The following is a 19702-nucleotide window of genomic DNA, read 5'->3' as shown; positions in this document are numbered from 1 at the left end:
AACTCTAAAATCCCAGCTTTCTAATATTTTGGTATTTCAGTTTCATTTTAATATTTAGCCGTAAGGAAGTTTCCTGAAAAAATGATACCATTTATCTTAACGTACATTGTATAAATACAAAAAACATGCATGATAAAACTATAGTGAACAATTTGATATGCAGTGCAGACTGATGGATAAATATGAAATGAACTTTTTTTTCAAAAACATATACATGTACAATTTTTAAGAATATTACTATGCCAGTAAATATTCCATGGAAGGCAAACATGTCACATGACTATCTTTATGCATACTTAAATTTGCAAAACATGAGCTTGGCTTAGTAACCTTAATATGCAAATGTCACAGAACTTTGAAAGTTTTTCTATTACATAATCAGAGAACAACATAAAGTAGGTCTTAAGATTTTTTTTCCCAATTTCTGAAGGGAAGTAAGTCTTAAGTTTCCTTGAGGACTCAATGGATGCCATGGTAACAATATCAAAAGACTTTGGATTATTTTTCTACGTTGAAAATGGCAGATAAGATTACATAATCTAATAATATACAGCACAGCTCAGTTGGTGTTAGTCATTTCCACCTTTTCATAGTGGGGGAACAGAATTCGTTTTAAGCTTATGAAAATCCTCTTTCATTCAAAACAAAAACTAAACACAGATCGATGGTGCACAGTGGCATTATCTGCTTTTATTCTTCAGGAAATTTCATAAAAAATCATCAACTGGTATGAACAGAGTTTCAAATACAAAATAGAATGAGGGACACAGGATATAATTAGGCACAGAAAGATGGAATGATAAGACATAATAAGATGAGTGTATAAATGATAGAATGAGGGACAGCAGGACAGATTGAGAGACAGAAGAACAGAATTAAGGACAAGACAATGGAATGCAGGAGAGAAGGAGAGAAGAGGTACCACAGGATGGTACATGTATGAGAGAGGAAGGGAATGAATGAGAAAAGGAAGAACAAAATGAGGAGTAGAATGAAGAGAATTATATTTAGTATACTACTTCTTAAGCTAAAGCAGGGTACAGACTTTTAAAAAGTCAGATACACTATCAGGAATGTTGTTTCCCTGAGGAAATTAAGTTGATAGATTTTATCATTGTTATTTAAGCCTCTCTGCCAATGTGATGGATGAAAAAGACAGAATCTCACAGTGCTGTGCTGTAGATTGTGGAAAACTTATTCTCCTTTAATCCTTAGGATTTAATCTTATTACAGAGAGCTACTTATCATCAGAAGATGGTCTTGAATACCTGTTGACAAGTATGCAACTACGTGCAACTATAACATTTACAAGCACATATTTTGTTTGATAAAAAAATGTCGCATAACATCATGCATCACTTTTCAAAGGTATTAAACTTTTCTGTTCAATCACAATAAACTATTAAAGTTTTATATAATATTCTTTTTAAGTTTGGTAAACATTATCTGTTATAAATAATTTACATGTAATTTCCATTTTTTTTTAAAGTATTATAAATGTTAAAAGAATGATTGATGAAAAGAATTAAAATGTCTTAATACAGCACTGATATCATTCTTTGAATTTTAGTGGCTGACTTATTCTACCAGCATTGCCCAAGTGACAATTTTGTGCTGCCTGATTGTATTGCAATGTGCAAGAAACAGTTAAACCTACTGGAAACAGGAGATTCAGCGTACATTAACGTGATTAAATCCTCCATTTTTATTGAAATGCCTGTACTAAGTCAGAACCATTATGGTTGTTTCCAACTTTCCAGTTTTTGCCTTAATACTGCCATTAACTAAGGTAGATGGAAACTGTAACACTTGCAAAATCAAATGGAAGTATGTATCTTCAAGTAGTAAATAGTGTTTGAAATGACCTAAAAAAAAATGTCTTAAAATTATTCAAAATAAATTTTTGGGATAAAACTATATGTGGTAAAATTACAAACATTAATTTTAAGACCACTTTCAGAGGGGATATAATTGGCAGGAAATGTAGTAATTTAAAAAAAATTTTAATGTTACAAGAAAAAGGTTTCTTAACCCCCAATGTTCTTTTTGAAATTTAAAAGAATGTCAGATAAATGGTCTCTAATTATAATATTGAGAAGGCATTGCCTATATGCAAACACAGTATTTCTTTTTTTACTTGTATTTGGTTTCACTGTAAATGACAAAATGCATGAGCAGTAAGTAATCAGCTGAGAACATGGACTATTCATATCTATTTGAAATAAAATCATTATCACAATATATGAATTATTATTTAAATATATAAATGTGTGTTTTGAACTGCATATGCATTTGTCTAATATTGTTTGTCTGGGACGAAAGGTAAAAGGAACGACATAAATAGCAATTAATGTGATGTTCTCATAATGTAAACATGGAACACACTTTCAATCCTCTTTTGCTATTTAAGTTTGATATTAATTCATTCAAGAAATTGTTTTAGTTTTTAAAATGATTATTGGGAACACTTATCGTTATTTTCGTGAAATGTCACTTCTGTACGATAAGTTTTTGTTCTCATCATACTGAAACACGCGAACTTGCATGTGCATGTTATTGTAGAGCTCTCTGCTCCTCACACACGTGCATGTTACTATTGAGCTCTCTGTTCCTCACTGCAGCTTTGCTGCAGCTTGAGCCATATTCGCTACAAATATTTAAGATATTTTATCTACCTTTTTTTTTAATGGTTCACAAAAATTCCCTACAGAATCTATATAAAATGTCAGTAAAAAATCTCTTATTTGCAAGGTCATCTAAGAAAAATGAGGTATGATCTAACTTAAATGGACTTTTCTTTTTTACTACCCATGTGACTATTGTGTAGAAGATTGGCAATTTTTATATTACCCTTAAAAATGCTTTGTCTTGCTGAATGACCTTTTCAGCCATATATTGTTGGGTATACCCCAGTGTATGAAAAAATTGTTTTAAACTTTTCTTCTCTTTGGTCAACTTAAAAAAAGTAATATTTTTTTACAGGATAGAAGGTATTTTTACAGGACATGGCTGTCGTTCCTGTGTGGTATTTCGTTTTCATTGATACCTCTAAACACTTTTCCAAAGCCAATACAGAAATCTATGTAAGCATACCCACTTGGGTGCAGGCAAAGGTACGAAAATACTTATCTGCTATAAACATGTAGTGTACATTCATTTGCATATGGCGGCATAAAAAAATGCTTGTATCTGACCCTATTTTTGCCCGTAATTCATATGAGGCTCAACCCACAACCCCAAATTTGAAACATGGGTAATCTACTTGACTGGACATTTAATGTCCATGGACGACAATGAAGAAAACAAAGATATCAATGAAAACTAATGCATGATAACATAAGTTACTGTTGGAACATGAGGATAATGCTTACTTCTGGCCAATCTTGGCCCTCAATTCCTAAGCGACTCAAGTCACAATCCCAAAAATCAATCCAAGTTTTTATTTTGTGGTATAAAATCTTGTTGCACAACTTCATAAATATCCAGACTTTTACTCAAGTCATTGACTAGATATCAAATGGTTATTGACGTTCTCCCTATAATTTTTAAATAACACAGCTCTTATGGTCTTCCTCCAAAACTATAGCACAGTCACCATAAAACATTCTAACTAAAATTAATTACTGATAGCACAATGCTGAGAAATCATAGCACAGCAAAGTACAGCGCTATAATGGCTTGGGGCGAACACTGATTGACGAAAATGATGACAACGACAATGCTGACAAAAACAACAGCATGATACAATTACATAACCTCAAATTTGTACGGTTGTATAAAACCAGCATTTTGTACATGAAACCAAACTATCCAAAAAAAGATTCATGCAGTAAATTTAGGTCATAACACTAAAATAAATCTAGTACTTTTTAGTGCGGGACTACTATGCTTCTTTGCACACTACATGTATATCAGGTTAAAAGCATTTAATCATATGACAAGCTGTATAAATTTCCCAAAAATCATTAAAATTACATTAGTACTGATAAAATATGCTGATTTAATTCATTTCAAAATCCCTGTGTATTAAAAATTTCAAATTTACTGCTGATTTTTAGAGTGGAACCAATCTAAAACAAACCCTGGGTAAACTATCAACCAGTAAAAAGTAACTTCACGAAGTCCATTCATATCAGTTTATGGAGGTAGACATAAGGTAAGGGACATAACTATTGAAATTAGTGATACGTTTATTTCACCAATGTACATCAAACTTTCATTAGAAACAGAATGAAATCAGTCCATGTTACTCTGATGCTTACTTGAGATTGATGTGAAATGCTGAAAAGAAACGTTCAATGATTTGTAAGAGTTGTGTCCCTTATCCTTTGTCTACCTCCTTAAATGTATTTTCAACCTGTGTAAAGTGATCACCTGTCTAAACCAAACAAATCCTTCAGCCCAAAAGGAATTTGGTCTAGACAGATTTTACTGTACAAGAAAGAAGAACAATATACAAAGCCCATAGTCATGAATGTTTTAAGGTGTTCATGGAAGGGGGCTATATGGACCAAATTTTATTAACTTTATTAGTGCTTCATTCATTTCAAGTTTGTTATTAACACCATTAACACATGTATTTTTTTTAAATTTTAGTTAATATAAAATACTATCAGTAAAAAGATTGAATCATCACCAACATCCTATAATAGTACATGTACCATCATATGGCATCTGAAACATGAACGGCTCAAAATCTTTCTGTCAAAAATGATATCATTTGGAAATGATTGTATACCTTTAACAGTCTTGTACAGGTATTTACCTCCTTGACTACAGACGTTCCCAATAGCAAACAGATATAACAATGATGTTGCTATGGTAATGATAACGATGACTAGATCTTGGTTTACATGATTTGGTATCTCAGAGGGGTTGCCATTTGACCTATACATATCACTGTTAGATTATCTTCCTTCCTTGAACTGTGAGAAAACTAATCCCATGGAAGATGATAAATGATAGCCTTATAATAGCCATTCTTAGACTTCAGTATTTTTCCAAATTGTGGAGCCTTTGTGCCTGACACTTTTGCTTAACAGAGCTTACTGTCAATAAATAGTAAATTGTATCCAAAGCCTGGTAGATTTCACCTCTTTCACAAGTCCACTTTGTACAAATTAAAAAACACAAAAAATGCACTAAAACTTTTTTTCTACTGCATGAGAATTAACAATTACCCAAGGGACTGATGATGTGAATCATATCGTACAGAGTGAGTTACTGTTGTTAGTGGGGTACCAACTTTTGTGGTTTTCATGGGTAAGCCAAACCAATAAATTTGGTTCCAAATGAAAAAGAGATTTCTATTGATGTGTACACTTCTAAAAAACCTCAAATTCAAGAATCCACTACCTTCCATTTCTTCCCTAATCCACGAAAATTGGTATCCAGAATTAAAGTACTTTCACAGTAATAAAAAATCCAAAATAAAAATTATCTATGTCGAGAAGTGGGTCAAATTTAATGTCAATAAGAATAATGAATTTGTGAACGATAGCCACAATTAAAAGGTAAAAGGAAACTAAATACAAATAAAGTGTAAAAACAAACTGATAAATATGAGCCCAAATTTCGGCCTTATGGCCTCCATCAGGGGCAAAAAGTATTGAAGATAAAACTGTCAATCCCTACCACAGAGACAAGGTGCCCTTCCTAAAATATCCACTTGCCCAAATAAAGAATTAGGTCTCTGCATATTATAAATACACTTTTGCACAAGTAGGATTCAACTTTTACTTGTTGTCAAAATATAATGTTTATTTGTCAATGGCAAAGGAAACAACATCAAATTTATGATAATTTTGAATCAAGTACAAATTCTTTCAATGACTTGGCAGAAACTTTCCCATGAGATATCTCATAAAAAACATTAAACTTATTCATTATGGCATCACTTCAGAAATTATTTGAAAATGTTACCAAAATAACAGACAGCTAGCAATATTTTGAAATTGTGGTTAGTGGCTGAGGTCATTCATTCTCCACATAACTTACAACTTAACACTGATTCTTTTTAGTTGTTATATGGTGGTAATAGTCAATGTCTACAAGAATCATCCAATTCTGAGACTATGGATGTCCTAACAGAGAATTGGTCTTAACTTCTATCATTGATCTATGGATAGTTCGATCAATTTATTATACTATTGACAATAGATAGCATCATACACATACATAGTGAAACCTGTCTAAACCAGAACCTAATTCAACCAGACATCTGTCTAAACTAAACCCTGATTAAACGAGAAACCTATCTTAACCAAACCCTGAATAAACCAGTGACCTATCTAAACCAAACCCTGAATAAACCAGAAACCTGTCTAAATCAGACCATGAATAAACCAGAAACCTGTCTAAATCAAACCCTGAATAAACCAAAAACCTATCTAAACCAAACCCTGAATAAACCAGAAACCTATCTACACCAAACCCTGAATAAACCAGAAACCTATCTAAACCAAACCCTGAATAAACCAGAAACCTATCTAAACCAAACCCTGAATAAACTGTAAACCTGTCTAAACCAAACCCTGAATAAACCAAAAACCTATCTAAATCAAACCCTGAATAAACCAGAAACATGTCTTAGACAAAACCTGATTAAACCAGAAAACATGTGTAACACATAACCTGATTAAACCAGAAAAGCTGTGTAAGACTCATCCTGATTACACCAAAAACCTCTCTAAGACAAAACCTGATTACACCAGAAAACCTATGTATGACATAACCTGATTAAACCAGAAAACCTGTCTAAGACAAAACCTGATTAAACCAGAAAACATCACCTGATTAAACCAGAAACCTGTCTAAGACAAAACCTAAATAAACCAGAAAACATGTGTAAGACATCACCTGATTAAATCAGAAACCTGTCTAAGACAAAACCTGATTACACCAGAAAACCTGTGCATGACAACCTGATTACACCAGAAAACCTGTGTATGACATAACCTGAATAAACCAGAAACCTATCTAAAACAAAACCTGATTACACCAGAAAACATGCGTAAGACAAAATCTGATTAAACCAGTAACCTGTGTAAGACAAAACCTGGATAAACCAGAAACCTGTCTAAGACAAAATCTGATTAAATCAGACACCTGTCTAAGATAAAACCTGATTAAACCAGAAACTTGTCTAAGACAAAACCTGATTACACCAGAAAACATGTGTAAGACAAAACCTGATTAAACCAGAAACCTGTCTGAAACAAAACTTGAATAAACCAGAAAACCTGTCTGAGACAAAACCTGATTAAACCAGAAACATGTCTACGACAAAACCTGATTACACCAGAAAACATGTGTAAGACAAAACCTGATTAAACCAGAAACCTATGTAAGACAAAATCTGATTAAACCAGAAAACCCTGAATGAACCAGAAACTATTATATACCAAGTATATTTTAAAAGCCTCTTAAAGTCAATTACAACAAAATATATAATCGTTGTTACTTTCGATTTTGATACTGACAATATCATGTGGAACATCCCGATGAGCATGTGAGCACAAGTTTCAATATTCCAAATGACATTGTCAGTATCAAAAACAAAAAAAAATTATTCTGTTTATTGATAATTAAAGGAGAAGACCATGTTATTAAGCAAGTCATAAATATCAAAAATAGTCTTTTAAATGTTCATGAAAATTAAATTGAAACAAAATTATTTCCTTTTTTCAGTTAATTAATCACAATTTAAAATTAGATAATTTAAATTTCCAGCGTCTATGGGCGCCACCATGATCGGTTGAGTTGTGACATCACGAAGTCGGTTTGTAAAGTGAAAATAAATAGGTAATTGATTACGATGTCTGAAGAAATCTCAAATTTGGGACTTTCCCCCTATAATTTCAACCCAAAATAAATAGAAGAAGAGATTGAGGAACAACATTTAAGTAAATGTCAGACAACATTGACGAAAACCGGGATTTGCTGCCAGAAGACTAGTATGTCATAGGAAAATCTACTTCCAAAGAATGTTTGTGTTGCCGATGAAAAACTTTTAGAATATTCTTTTTTATCATTCCTGCAATCGTAATGTTGACAAGACAACATGTTTTGGTGATTAGATAAACAGGATTGTAGAAATATTTATGAAATATTCTTTGTTTACATATTATTTGCAGTACTTGTATCAGTACCAAACCAACTTAGTGATGTCACAAGCCAATCGGAAGCTTTTGGTTAAAATCAATAAAGTCTGCTTATGATCTTCCTTCAGAAAGGAGAGCTCTGCAAGATGGCTATTTATATATATTTCAAAGATTTCGAACTTTGTATAGCCTTGAGCATTTTATAAAAGTGTATTTTGCATTAAAGGTTATTTATGTTTGTTTACGTCGGTATGATTTATCATAAGAGCAGAACTTAATACAAAGGTGGCCTTTCCTTTAAATTTTTTTATTGTTTTAATGGGTTTTTAGGGCACTTTCCATGCAAAAAAGTTAAAATACATACATTCTGCTGATATGTGACCTCATCTTCATTAGAAAATCTGAAGATCTGTTGACATCTCAATCACTCCCAATATTTTGACATATTTTCTTATATCTTGTCATGTACAAGAAATAGAAAATATCTTTCATGGCAAAATTTGTCGAACCGTCAGACATGACCGGTACTTTTAGCCCCCGGGCGGTAAAATTTGCGTGATTTCCGGACCAGATGTCCAGTACATTTTTTTTTATTAGACACACCTCAACCGGAACTTCTGGTTTAAAGATGGCGTCCGAATCGAGGCAAATTTAAATTGGATCAGAGAAATGATTTCGGTCCGGCAGATAATTGTTTGGTCCAACAGATTATTTTAAGTTGCCAGACCAAATGTCCGACAGGTTGAAAAATGATTTCGCCAGGTCTGAAATATCTGTCAACAAAATCAAAGGAAATAAGTACAGATCACTGATTATTTTACATCTGCATCAACCAAGCAACTTTATAACTGGTCAGAATCTACAAATGGCTTTGGTTTACACAGATTTCATTGTACTTATCATAACACTTATATATATAAAATACATGTATTTACCTACCTATTACATGAATCACTCATACTTTCTCGAGGAGCTGAGAAGTCCTTTGATAAGTCTAATCCAGTATCAGATGATGAGCAAATATGATGCATGCTCTTCATTCTAAGGTCAGAGGTTGAACAATCATCAACTAGGCCAACAGCAGCAGGTGAAAAATCTTGAGCTAAATCATCCATAGTTAACAGAGCATTAAATGCCTAGTAGTCAAGAAATACTGTCAAGTCATGGAGATTTGATAAAAGGTGGTTCTCAGCAGCAGGAATCAAAGATCCCAATTCCATAATGGAAAGAGGAAAGTATATGTCCTGATTAGTGTACCATACATGTAGTTAACTGCAAAAGATATAGCATGTATAAATTATTACTGCTTTGACAAAATGTAATACATGTTTTATACTAAACCAGAATCACCAATATTAAGCAGGTCTAGTTAAGAAACAATTCAAGAAAACTCCATGTTATCATTATTTTACCAAGCGCTGGCCATTTAAGTCGCATTGTTTTACCCAAAGCGACAACAGTCTTTATAAAAATCAGACCAAGGGTGATTCTTGCATGTAAAAAAAAAACCCTCAAAACTAACTTTTACTTCTAATTCAGAAACACCACACAGTTCAGCTGTTGCATTGTTAAGATAAAGAATATAGGTGTAAAACCACTATTAAAAGTACCATTACTTTCTATGTTGAATTAAGCAATTTTCAAGGTCACAATCTCCTTTTAAAGTCTGTTAAAATGAACTTTAACAGGTTTTATCATAGGGGGACCCTTTAAAGACTCTCTCATAAAAATTGCTCTGTACCTTTAATGGCTTCTAAGAAAGAAGGTGAAGTGAAAGTAAACAGGTACTAAAAATACTACTTTCCTTTTGGAAATTTGACAAATCAATGGGCTTAAGACTTCGACCAAATTTTTTTTCTCTAAATCAGAATCAAAAACTGTAGCATTCAGTGTGTACGTTGCATAATAAGCTTTCAGATGATACCCAGTTTGCATATACAGGCTAAATCACTAAAAAATATACAATGCATCCTAGGAACTACTTTGTTTTTACGGACTACTTTCTGGTATGTGTAGGCGACTCAGGTTCCCCTTAATAGTGGTATTATACTTGTATAAATTGTGTATGAATTGGTCTTTTGTATGAGTTTCTGTTCTTGATTTGGTTAAATTAAGTGGGAGATGAATGTATGGTTTTCTAAAAAAAACATAGATCTATATACAGAAAAGACTATGAAAATGCAAAAAAATGGCATATGAAAACTGAAAAAAATATTTTCACAAGGTTTTTCTGTACTTTGAGCACCTAAGTCCATGGGCCACATTATCAAGGTGACCCCACTCAACAGAATTTTCAAGACCACATTTCTTTTCACTTTTTTATTATCGATAGAATGAGAATAGACCTGTATGCAAACTGGCTATTACTGCAAAGTATGAAAAATTTGTATTGTTCAGCTGATTGACTGAAGGTTACAAGTATTGTTCAGCTGATTGACTGAAGGTTAGAAGTATTGTTCAGCTGATTGACTGAAGGTTATAAGTATTGTTCAGCTGATTGACTGAAGGTTACAAGTATTGTTCAGCTGATTGCATATGTCTGTTTACAAAAAATGCCAGTTACCTCACTTCTAATTTTCAATCTTTTTTAAAAATTTATGTATTTTCAACAGTACAGTATACTTGCAAAAAGTTTGCTTGGTAAAATTTATCATATAACAAAAATAGAAATGGTGAATATGGCAGAGACATCAACCTCACTGGGATGACAAATGTTAGCTCAAGGCCACCAATGGGCTTTCAATTAATGACAAGAAAACCCTCATACCACAGGACAGGCCACAGTTGGCCCCAAAATCAACATTATACACAGGTACAGCAAAATTGTTGTCCCCATATACTCCAGCAACATAAAAGTAAACTGAAAGTGAAAATGAAACAATGCATACAGAGGCCATAAATTCCTGACTTGGGACAGGTGCAAATAATGTGGCGGGATTGTACTTTTTTATGACCACAACCCTCTTCTTGTGGAAAAAATATTACTCAATTAAATCATTCCAAAAAGGTCAAGAGTCCCTTTTTAAAACAGAAATAAAGAAACTGATTGTTCATTACATACATGTATTATGAACAAACGAAGGACTACTAGCAGTTAAGTGACATACATGTACCAGCTCCAAAAACCTACAAAAATCATGTCCTCATTGTATGTAATATCAATTCCAATTCTTCCCATGCAGGGATGAGAACCACTGTACATCATAAATAATACAATAAAGAAACAATCCATGTCATGCCGGAGACTGCTTTTAAATAAAGTGTGTCAGTTTTTATGTAAAGACTCTATGAATGAGTCAAAATACTATCTTTAATAATTTGACAATATCATAATTACATTCCTTAAATTAGCCTATTTTACTGTCTATTCAACTTATTGGGTAAGTATTGACTTCCCATGCTTTGTAAATATTACCATTAAATATAGGGTGGGAGATACCAGCATATATAAATCATTTACAAAAACATCTGTATTTGAGAATGAGAACTTTGGATCAGTGAATTTTGTGAATGTCTTCACAAGCTTGTGATATCAAAAACCTTGATATAGTAATTTTGCAGTTAGATAAAGATTTCTTACATTAAAATCTGAAACACTGTTACAATAATGAGCAAATTGTATGTACCATATGATAGTGATGTCAATATCTGAAAAGAGGCTTTAAAGAGCCTGAATCATCACCTGGATTAATAGCTTTAAAAAGTTGAATGTATGCAAAACCTAAAACTGGTCAAATATCTTTGACCAAATTTGCACACATGATATTTGTCATGATACATTAATCATCATTCTACTGTTTACTGAATAAAATGATAAAAGTGCACAAGATTTTTCCTACAAGAAATTTGACTGGAAAATGCAGGAACAATCTCCCCAGCATACCCAAGATCAAATCGGACTGGAAAATGCAGGAACGATTTCCCCAACGTACCCAAGATCAAATCTGACTGGAAAATGCAGGAACGATCTCCCCAATGTACCCAAGATCAAAAACATTTGAAATCAGACCAAAAAAGATAAGTTATTGTCTGGACATCAGGATAATGCATATTTCTTCCCCCCATTTGGCCCCTAATTTCTGAAGAGTTCAAGTCTTTACACCAAAAATCATGCCAAGTCTGTCCTTTGTGGTACAGAATATTGTGGAACAGTATCATAGACATTCCTATGCCTTTACTGGAGTAATAATAATGAATTCTATGAAATGCTTCTTCATGTCCCTTTTTGTGCAATGGCCCCTATTCTAAAGCAGTTGGGACTATAACTCCCAAAGTCAATACAAACCTTCACTGTGTGGTTTGTAACTTTAATATTTAATTTTATAAAAATCAACCAACAAATACTCAAGTTATTGCACGAAAACCAAGTGTGTATGGTCACAAACAATGCCAATGACACAGACGATGACAACAACAGCACCATACCAATATAATATGACTGCAAATTTTTTGTGGCTGTTTAAAAACAGGAAAAATTGTCAAAATGACATGTTCTGGAAACCATATCTCAAAGAGGGATCAACATATTTTTGTGAAATTTGCATAAAAAATAAATATCCCCGGAATTGGAATATTGAACATTTTTATCAATTTACATTTATCATCATGAATCTGCTTTTGTTTTCTAAATGATAGGCAAAAACTGATAAAAACGTAAAAAATTACACTTTGAACAACCATAACTCCAAGAATGGTCAACAGATTTTTCTGAAATATGCACCAAAATAGATATTAAAATACTGAACACTTTAAAATCAAGTTACATAAATCATCAATATGCTTTCAAAAAGAACAACAACTCCAAAATAAGTATATCAATTATCCTGAAATTTTCAGGGAAGGTATATCACTTCGAGCCAAAGATCCAAAGATGTCTAAAATTTCTTCTACGATAACTAAGATTTCTTCTATCTGTTATGATTTTTGAGATATAAACAAAAATATACGGTGATCCCCCTTTGTTCTATTTTTAGTATCAACAGCCATGTTTTTTTGGTGAGAGACCATACAATTTTGGGAGTAGTCTTGCTAGGAATGCATCATCAAATTCTGTTCTGTGGTTGCAGAGAAGATTTTTAAAGAAAAGTTAAAGACAGACGACAACAGATGCCAAGTGAAGAGAAAAGCTCATATGGCCTTCTAGGCCAAGTGAGCTAAAAAGACCTAATGACAGTCAAAACCCCATAACTTTTTCCACCAAATTTCAAAGTGCTCCAATTTGAATTGTACTTGGTTTTTATTATAATAAAGAAGAATTTGACATAATGAGTCTAAATTTTAAGGTTTCCAGACAATTCAAAGTCAATGTTCCAATTTTTCCACCAAAATTTCAAAATGTTTTTATATGTTACTGACCAGTTGAAAGTTAACCCCCTGTAAAAACTAAAATAATATAATTTAAGCACTTGACCCTCTTTTTTTTATTGAATAGTATTTATTTTGCAATACATTTAATAGCCTAAATTATAAAAATACACATTGCTAAATGTCATAGTCCCATAAATTTGGCAGTGGGTCAGTGTTTCCCATTTTGTAGACCATGGACTATCTCTACCATTGGTAGTGTCTGAATTTTATATGGATTTGATAAAAAATAATACGTCTTTTTCCTGCTACCCTAGTTTTTTTGTGCCTTCCCTAAATATTGTATGGCCACTTTGTTAAAATCTAGATTGTTTCCACATTGACTCAATGTAAAATGTTTCGGAAAAATAAAATAATTTCCCTACCTATCTACCCTATTTTTTTCTTGCCTGTAGCAGGAAACTAGACTATTATTTTTTTTTTCACCCTTAAATAAAAGTTCATGATATAATTCAAATGTACAATATAACAACTGTGACAATAGCAAATCTTAATTTCCAGATTCATGTCTTCAAATCAATAAAATATAAGTTAATATCAAAACAAATTCAATTGATTTCTCTGTTTTACAATTGTCCTGCATCACTGACTATATATACATTTGAATGACACAGATAAATCGACATCTGTTGACAAGATGAAAAAGAAATATATTACAATAAAAATACCATCCCCCTTAAATATCAAAGTAATCAACAGTTAAATAAAGATCTTCATATCACAATCACATACTAATTATTGCCTCTTTTTGAAGTCAATCAAGCAAAAAAAACAGCTGTAGATACAGTGAAATCTGTCTTAAACGAACACTGAAAACCTATCTAAACCACACTGAATAATGCTAAACCTGTCTAAACCACACAAAATAATGCTAAACCTGTTGAAATCACACTGAATAATGCAAAACCAGTTTAAACCGAACACTGAAAATGAGAAAATCTAACTAAATCAGACACTTTTCAAAACACCTGTCTAAACCAAAGCAATTTTAACCCCTGAAAGGATTCATACAGGTTTCATTGTATTGATAAGTACAGATGTAATAATTTGGAAATAAAAAATAATCCACTGTCAATATGTTTGAGTATTTTTATCTTTTATAATTTATTACTAGAATTTTTTTATTTTTTTGTATTTTTCTTTTATGTACGAATATTAAATAAGTTTTTCAGTTTTCATCATATGATATAAAAGACTCAAAATTTGTGTCAGTGAATACAGTAGCAGTAGTTTCACCTTTAAGGAGGAAGGCTTAAGGTAAGGGACATAATTCTAGGGAATCACCGGTATGTTTAATAGTAAATTTCACTAAAGCCTGTCAAGCATTCATTTGAAACAGAATGAAATCAATCAATGAAATCAAGTTACTTTGATGCTTACATGAGATTGAATGTAAAATGCTTTACACAAACATACTGATGATTTGTAAGAATTATTCCCCTTAGATCCTTCTCCCTTTGCAGCACTAGTCACGTTAGTAGAGTGGTCATTGAGTTCAGCAGATAGATGGTCAACCTTAAGTGCCAGAGGCCTGAAGGTCGGCAATGATTAGGAAAGGCAGTTTCCGTAGGCCATAGACACACAGACTCGGAAAATGGCACATTAAAGTTCGAAGAATTTTATTCAAAATGTTAAAATTGGCTCATTAAAAATAATTCTTTTCTGACCAATGGGTCTGTGGGTCCTAGGCTGAAATTGTCAATTGCAACTTGCTCTACTGGTACATCTGGTGCCAAAAACACAATGAAGAATGCATGGCAATACATTTTGGAATAAGCCGATCGGCTATTGCTTTGGTTTTGAATGTGTGCCAGGTTAATATATTGTAAACCAACTTATTTTAACAAGTGATTTATTTTAACTAATTTCATGAAACAAAATAAAATATAAAGATAATAAGTCCCTTTACATGAGAATCAGCTTATGTCACAGTCTTGTGGATTTTTTGCAGTGATTTTGTTTTCAGTACATTTGTGGTAGACCCCCTCTTGAATTTCATGTTATTCCCCTTTTGCATCTATTCAGAGATCACAAAAATTATATTAAAATAAATTACGTGTAAAATAAAAATAAAATTGTACAACTAATACGTGAGATTTTCAATCCACAATAAATCATTTCAGATTATTGTAGGTTCCAAGGCTCTCTCAGAGTTCCCAGTTCAATCCAGGCTGAATACTATTGAGGATATATCCTCAATCTTACAATACATTAGGAATTTGAAAATTTAAAGTTTTGGTTCTGAACTATTAAGTTACTGCGGTGCAGGCTTGAACATTTTTAACCTTAAACTCACAGCTTTTGCCATCAGATATACCACATTTGTAGCTATTTTTTTTTTCAAAATGATACTAAATCACATCATAAATATAGTTATTAGAACTATAAAATCAACTGCAGTGATAAGCCCAGTATCAAATAAAATCTCAAATCTCGACTGAAATCAAAAAATCTTATCAAGCAATCACTTGAAGTTGAAGATTAGAGACAATTTTTCAAACTGAGATTTTTTTTTTTGTAAACTAGGCATGAACTGCATTCATATCATAACCTGTTCCAGTTTACAAAAGAAAAGGTAACAATGTACAACAGATTTCATCAACTATAAAAAGACTTGTCTTCAAAATCTTGCTTTTGCATATTTGACTTCTTTTAATACTTATTTAGGGTCACTTCTGACTAAAATTAAACAGAGAATTCATGATGTTATTACTCAAGACCAAAATGCCTGTATTATTCCGTGTTCTAGGATTTTTCAGAAATTGAGATTTCCTGGGGAAAAATCTATGTAAAATCAACTTTCCCACGGTCAATGACTGCTTTCCTGACAAAACAAATCCTTACAGCATATGAAGTTTTCAACTTGCCACGGGAAAGTGTAACTAAGTACCTAACTTTCCCTGACCCAAATTTCACTTGCCCCGGGTAACAGGAAATACGAACCCTAGAACACTGTTATTGAGTCAATCCGACTCTGCTTCTTCAAAACCTTTCATCTTTTGCCTTACCTTGCACACTTTAATGATCATATTGAATCATATAAATGTAGATCTCCAGGGGCTGCTCTGGCTTTCAAAATTCTGTCACCAGAAAGATCGCCAGCTGCCAATTTTTGTCACCAATTTTCAGAAATTAGAGCCAAAATGGGTGCCAATATGACAGTATTAAGTCCAGTGATGAGTTATCAATTCATCAAAGACAAAATAACCCCTTCATTCATGACATACTTGTATCCAAAATTCATTTATGATGCATGTATAAAGCAGGTTTTTAGCTCTAGTCTCAGTCAGGATATAAAACCATTAGTAACTTTTTATATGCAAATTAATAAAGTACTACTCCAGAAAAAGGCGTTTTATTTCTATCAAGGACTTTATATTACTATGCTCATATAGTCCCTAATTTTAAAACATGTTCATTGTTGACCTTTGTCCTTTGTGCTCTAATTAAGTTTATCTTGCAATATAATTTTGTTTTTTATTTATAAATTTTCAACAAACTTGACTCTTTTTTCAAATGATAAAATTTCTAGCAAACTACCATTGATCATTAATTGTTTCCTTTTCAATCATCTCGAATTCTATTTATCTGAATATAATTAGAATTTGGGAATCCCCATCTATTTGCTTACCAATTTTCCTGCCAAAAATGACACATGACAAAAGTGTAAACAAATGTCATCCATTTTCTTTTATCAATTCATGCATTTCAAAGTGTATAGTATAAGACACTTCCTGATGGGATAATCATTGTTAATTGGATTTAATTTATTCTGTTATAAGGTAAATCTGTTTCTGAATGTATCATATGGTTTAACATGGCTGTGAAGCTTGTATGTAGCCATGTGCACATGGTCATGATTGTGTTTACCTTTGACCATATGATAAGAGTTTTGATTGGCTCAATAATGTATTTACATCTGATTGACACCTCCCAGGAGGATATTGTTAGTCAGGTCACCTGGTCTAATTACTTTTCATTGGCTTCAGTGTAAATTGGTTATGGTCAATTTTGACCAGGTGTCAACACAATTGTTTGATGGGAGAGAATATCCCTTGCTGACTAACTTCATGTCAATTTTAACATACAAAACCTAGGCCCAAGAAAATCCCAAACTGGTTATTTTTGTCGCCAGATCAAATAAAAAATCGCAAATTGTGACATTGGCGAAGCCAAGCGCAACCCCTGATCTCACATAGCCAAATTAAGATTAAGTGCACACAACTTTGAAATCAATAAAGGTAGACATAATAATTCAAGAGAGGAGATAGACTTTGTATAAAATGTGTGAAAATTCTCACATAGAAGACGAACAACATTTTATTTGGCAATGTTCAAAGTATTCAAAAAAAAGAAAATCACTCCTCACCAAGTTGTCTTCTATCTTGAATATAAACTGTATCAACCTTGATGAGGAAAAATGAAATTTTGGCTATATGGGTCTTAACCAACTTATGATTGTAACTATGTTTGATAGTAATTTTTAGTATTAATTGACCTACCAAGACATCCTTATTTTAAAATTGGAAAAACCCAAAATATCTGATGAAATTTATAATTCAATTATGGTACTTTTATCTAATATGCTCTAGAAAGGACCCATTTGGCACTGAAGTTCCAAAATGGTGATATATGATAAGGACCCTATATATTTTTTTATTTCAACAGTCAAAAAAATTCTGCAAAATAAATGCTGAAAAAGCAGTTTTTATAGCCATGAATTTACATTTATGTTGTCACAACGAACATGTGACATGACAGACTTAGATCTGATAGGAGCTGCATCGATCAGAGCTGCATCAAGCAGCACTGAGACAAACTAGAGGTACATGTATGAACTCGTGTTAATACAGCTGGAGCTTTATACGTTTCTACAGTCCCAATACATCATTTGAATGGTGGTACTTTTATCTAATACAAGATTATTGTCAATTATCAGTTTTTATAATCAATCAGTACTTTCGGTGGTCCTTAACTCGTACTAGATAAACTGATTAGGATTGATATCATCACTTACAAGTGGCAAACATCAATCATACAGCAAGTATAAAACAGAAACTTGGGGTGTAAATCAATGTCAACCCTAAAACGAACTAAAATTCTCCTGGATCACACATCAACGGAATTGGGAGATTTGAAGATGCAGGTGAAACAGTGAAAAGCCATCACTCCGCCTGGTTTTTATATTACAAAAGGAAACGTTTAACCAAAGAGCACCGCCATTCTTTTTTTTCGCCACCAGGTGAAAAAATATAATCGGACTTCATCCTTAAAGGCAACTGTCATAGAATCAATCTTATTTACCTAAATATATTCATATGATAACATTTGGATGTTTACGATCAATCAGTCTACAAAGTAGAGCCGCATCAGACATTGAAAACAACTTGATAATCAGGGACCAGTCGACAAGTGAAAGTCAAACTTTCACATCTAATCAATGAATCTGATCAGATGACGCACTTATCATTCATAATTTTTTTTCCCTTAACCAGTCCACAAATATATCCTGGAAGCTAAACGAATTCAAATCCAGGAAAACTGGTTGCTGGTTTTCCCTGCTTCGCTCGTCCACAATAAAATGATATATACTACTGTTACGTAAAATGTTGTGTGAATGAAATTAATAAAAGTTACATTATTTTCTTTTTAATTATCTTTTTTTCCAAACCCTATGTATTTTCTTTTAATCTTGTAAATATGCCTTTGGAGGGGAATCTTTTGCCCGAGACTACTGTCTGACTACTTTATTATTGGGAGTGGGGCGGGGGTGGGGGGGGTAATTTTTTGTTCTCATTGACATGCTTTTTCATATATATGGATATATAGTTGAAACAGTCATTGTAAATGTGTTAGAACAAATGAATACTTTGTTTTTGGATATAAAGTTACTATCTTTAACAAATAATTTTATATCCAAAAACAATAACAATAATTGGTTATGCCAGTGCATGTACAGATTATAACAATTTTAATTACAGTATATTGAAATATGTATTTTAGAGACATTTTATTCTTTCTTGATTCTAAACAGTTCGATGTGAATTTGGAAGACATCTTAAGTATTTTTAAACGGTTACTGTTTTGAATCAGATCATTTTTTGCAATTAAAAAAGTGTTTGCAGATAGCAACTGTCTTATTTTCAAAGTCTGTTTGATGAGATTTATAATCACCATTAGGTTGGAAATGTATTTCATTTTCTATAGAACTTTTACATAGTGGGCATATTCTTTCT

General features: G+C 32.4%; 1 protein-coding gene across 1 annotated transcript in view; it reads right to left on the bottom strand.

The window, feature by feature from the left end:
* LOC148602016 (uncharacterized) overlaps positions 1-18996 on the bottom strand; it is a 145564-nt gene extending 126568 nt beyond the window's left edge. The window contains exons 1-2 of the mRNA XM_088554490.1: positions 18771-18996; positions 9042-9374 (exon numbers count right to left, since the gene is read on the bottom strand). Coding sequence (XP_088410616.1) covers positions 9042-9217 — 176 coding nt within the window. The 5' untranslated portion in view covers positions 9218-9374; positions 18771-18996. The remainder of the gene's footprint in view (positions 1-9041; positions 9375-18770) is intronic.
* Positions 18997-19702: the final 706 nt, after the last annotated feature.

This window comes from Perna viridis, chromosome 12 (assembly GCF_037379345.1).
Source record: "Perna viridis isolate PV_CMFRI_1.1 ecotype Kerala chromosome 12, ASM3737934v1, whole genome shotgun sequence".
Taxonomy (NCBI): domain Eukaryota; kingdom Metazoa; phylum Mollusca; class Bivalvia; order Mytilida; family Mytilidae; genus Perna; species Perna viridis.
The sequence above is the reverse complement of the archived record's forward strand: the minus strand, read 5'-3'. Positions and strand labels throughout refer to the sequence as shown.